This window comes from Babylonia areolata, chromosome 6 (assembly GCF_041734735.1).
Source record: "Babylonia areolata isolate BAREFJ2019XMU chromosome 6, ASM4173473v1, whole genome shotgun sequence".
Taxonomy (NCBI): Eukaryota; Metazoa; Mollusca; class Gastropoda; order Neogastropoda; family Buccinidae; genus Babylonia; species Babylonia areolata.
In genome coordinates, this window is record NC_134881.1 from 27,203,231 (window position 1) to 27,206,054 (window position 2,824).

The following is a 2,824-nucleotide window of genomic DNA, read 5'->3' on the forward strand; positions in this document are numbered from 1 at the left end:
GAGAGAGAGGCAGACAGACAGACAGACAGAGAGAGAGAGGGGGATTTGCGACAAAACATCATACCGATCTGAAGCTCAAAATTAATATTGTGTGTGTGTGTGTATGTGTGTGTGTGTGGGGGGGGGGGGGGGGTGCGCGCGCGCGCTTGTAAGTGTAAGTGTAAGCAGCTATGAATTTCCTCATCTTTAAGAATATTAGCTCCGTGGTAAACACCACATACTTAGGAACATGCTTAACTCTAAGCAGACTTAACACTGCAAAGATAGCCTCAAGCTACCCGGCCCTTGTCCTTTTTCTTCTTATTATCATTGCTACTATTACTATTATTAGCATTATTATTATTTGCATTATAAGCATCATCACTATCATTATCATTGTCATCGTGCTGTCTCGCTTGCAGTGCAGTAGCTGTGGTGATCGCCTTCTTTGTGTGCGGGGGCCCCTCCCTATCATCATCATCATCATCATCATCATCATCATCATCATCACCATCATCATCATCATCATCATCATCATCATCATCATCATCACAATGTCATCATCACTGTGCTGTGGGGTGGGTGCAGTGGCCGTGGTGATCGCCTTCTTTGTGTGCGGGGCCCCCTTCCTATCATCATCATCATCATCATCATCACCTTTATCACAATGTCATCATCATCAGCAGCAGCAGCAGCATCGTCGTCATCATCATCATCATCATTACAACCCTTCTTCTCCTCCTCCACCTCCTCCTTCTGCTCCTCCTAATCCTCCTCCTCGTCCTCGTCTTCGTCCTCCTCATCATCACCTTTATCACAATGTCATCATCACTATACTTTGGGGTTGGTGCAGTGGCCATGGTGATCACCTTCTTTGTGTGCTGGGTCCCCTTCCTATCATCATCATCATCATCATCATCATCATCATCATCATCATCATCATCATCACCATCATCATCATCATCATGTCATAACCATCATCAGCATCATCACCATCATCATCATCATCATGTCATAACCATCATCAGCATCATCACCATCATCATCATCATCATCATCATCATCATCATCATCATCATCATGTCATAACCATCATCAGCATCATCACCATCATCATCATCATCATGTCATAACCATCATCAGCATCATCACCATCATCATCATCATCATGTCATAACCATCATCAGCATCATCACCATCATCATCATCATCATCATCATCATCATCATCATCATCATCATGTCATAACCATCATCAGCATCATCACCATCATCATCATCATCATGTCATAACCATCATCAGCATCATCACCATCATCACAATGTCATCATCATCATCATCATCATCATCACCACCATCATCACCACCATCATAATCATCAGCTTTATCACAATGCCATCATCATCATCATCATCACCATCATCACCATCATCATGTTGTGGGGTGTGTGCAGTGGCCGTGGTGATCGCCTTCTTTGTGTGCTGGGCCCCCTTCCACACCCAGCGCCTGATCACCGTCTACATCCCTCCCGACGCCTGGACCCCACGCCTCCTCACCATCCAGACCTACATCTTCTACATCTCGGGTGAGCCGCTGGGCCCGTGGTCATGGTGGGTGGGAGGATGAGGGGGGGGGGATCATGGGGGGAGGGGAGGTCGGAGATGGGGAGGGGGGGTCGGTGGGTGCTTATGTTGTGTCAGACATTTTTAAGTCTTTTAAGTCTTTGAATTTGAAAGTTGAATACATAGCCATACTATACACACAACTTCTACAGCTCAGGGCTGGCTTTTGTACGACTCATGACGGGGGCAATAGCCAAGTGGTTAAAGCGTTGTACTTTCATTATGAGGGTCCGAGTTCGAATCACGTAACGGTGCCTGGTGGGTAAAGGGAGATTTTTTCCGATCTTCCAGCTCAACATATGTGCAGACCTGCTAGTGCCTGAACACCCTTCGTGTGTATACTCACGCAGAAGACCGAATACGCACGTCAAAGATCCTGTAATCCATGTCAGCGTTAGGTGGGTTATGAAAACAAGAACATACCCAGCATCCACACACCCCACACCCAGCGCCCTCGAAAACAGAGTATGGCTGCCTACAAGTCGGGATGAAAACGGTCATACACGTAAAAGCCCACTCATGTACATACGAGGAAGAAAAACACAGACTGATGGTTGATTTTGTGGCATGCATACTGTTTCCCAGGCGTGCTGTACTACTTCAACTCCACCATCAACCCCATCCTCTACAACGTCATGTCTCGGCGCTACCGGAAGTTCTTCAAGCGTACACTCTACCACTGCCTACGCATACGCCACGCCGACTACGCCGAGACCAGCGTCTACCGCTCTACGCCCGTCTCTCCCGGCACCGCCCGCAACCCCCACGGCCACAGGCTGGTGGTTCGAGCCCGCTCCCAGGCCAACGGGAGTTGTCACAATGAGGTGGACAGCTCTACTGTATGATCACACCATGCATACACAGTGTCCAGCTCTTCTTTTATTTTCTGCTTGTTCCAGCTCACTGTATGATGATCACACCATACATACACAATGTCCAGCTTTTCTTTTACTTTCTGCTTGTTCCAGTTTAAGTTATTGTATCTAAGTATGGTAAAACGTGTAAAAAAAAAAAAACTTCCTCAGTAACGTTACTATTGTTGTTTTTGTTGTTCTTCTTCTTGTTCTTCTTATTATCATCATCATTATTATTTTTTGTTATTATAGTATTATTGTTGTTGTTGTTACATTTAAGTATGATAAAACGTGTGAGAAACAGTTCCTTAACGTTGTTATTGTTGTTGTTGTTGTTCTTCTTCTTCTTTTTGTTATTGTTGTTGTTGT

General features: G+C 45.5%; 1 protein-coding gene across 1 annotated transcript in view; it reads left to right on the plus strand.

The window, feature by feature from the left end:
* The window catches only part of LOC143283482 (neuromedin U receptor homolog nmur-2-like), a 204,794-nt gene extending 202,348 nt beyond the window's left edge, over positions 1 to 2,446 (plus strand). The window contains exon 9 of the mRNA XM_076589723.1: positions 2,187 to 2,446. Within this exon, the coding sequence (XP_076445838.1) occupies positions 2,187 to 2,446 (260 nt within the window). The remainder of the gene's footprint in view (positions 1 to 2,186) is intronic.
* Positions 2,447 to 2,824: the final 378 nt, after the last annotated feature.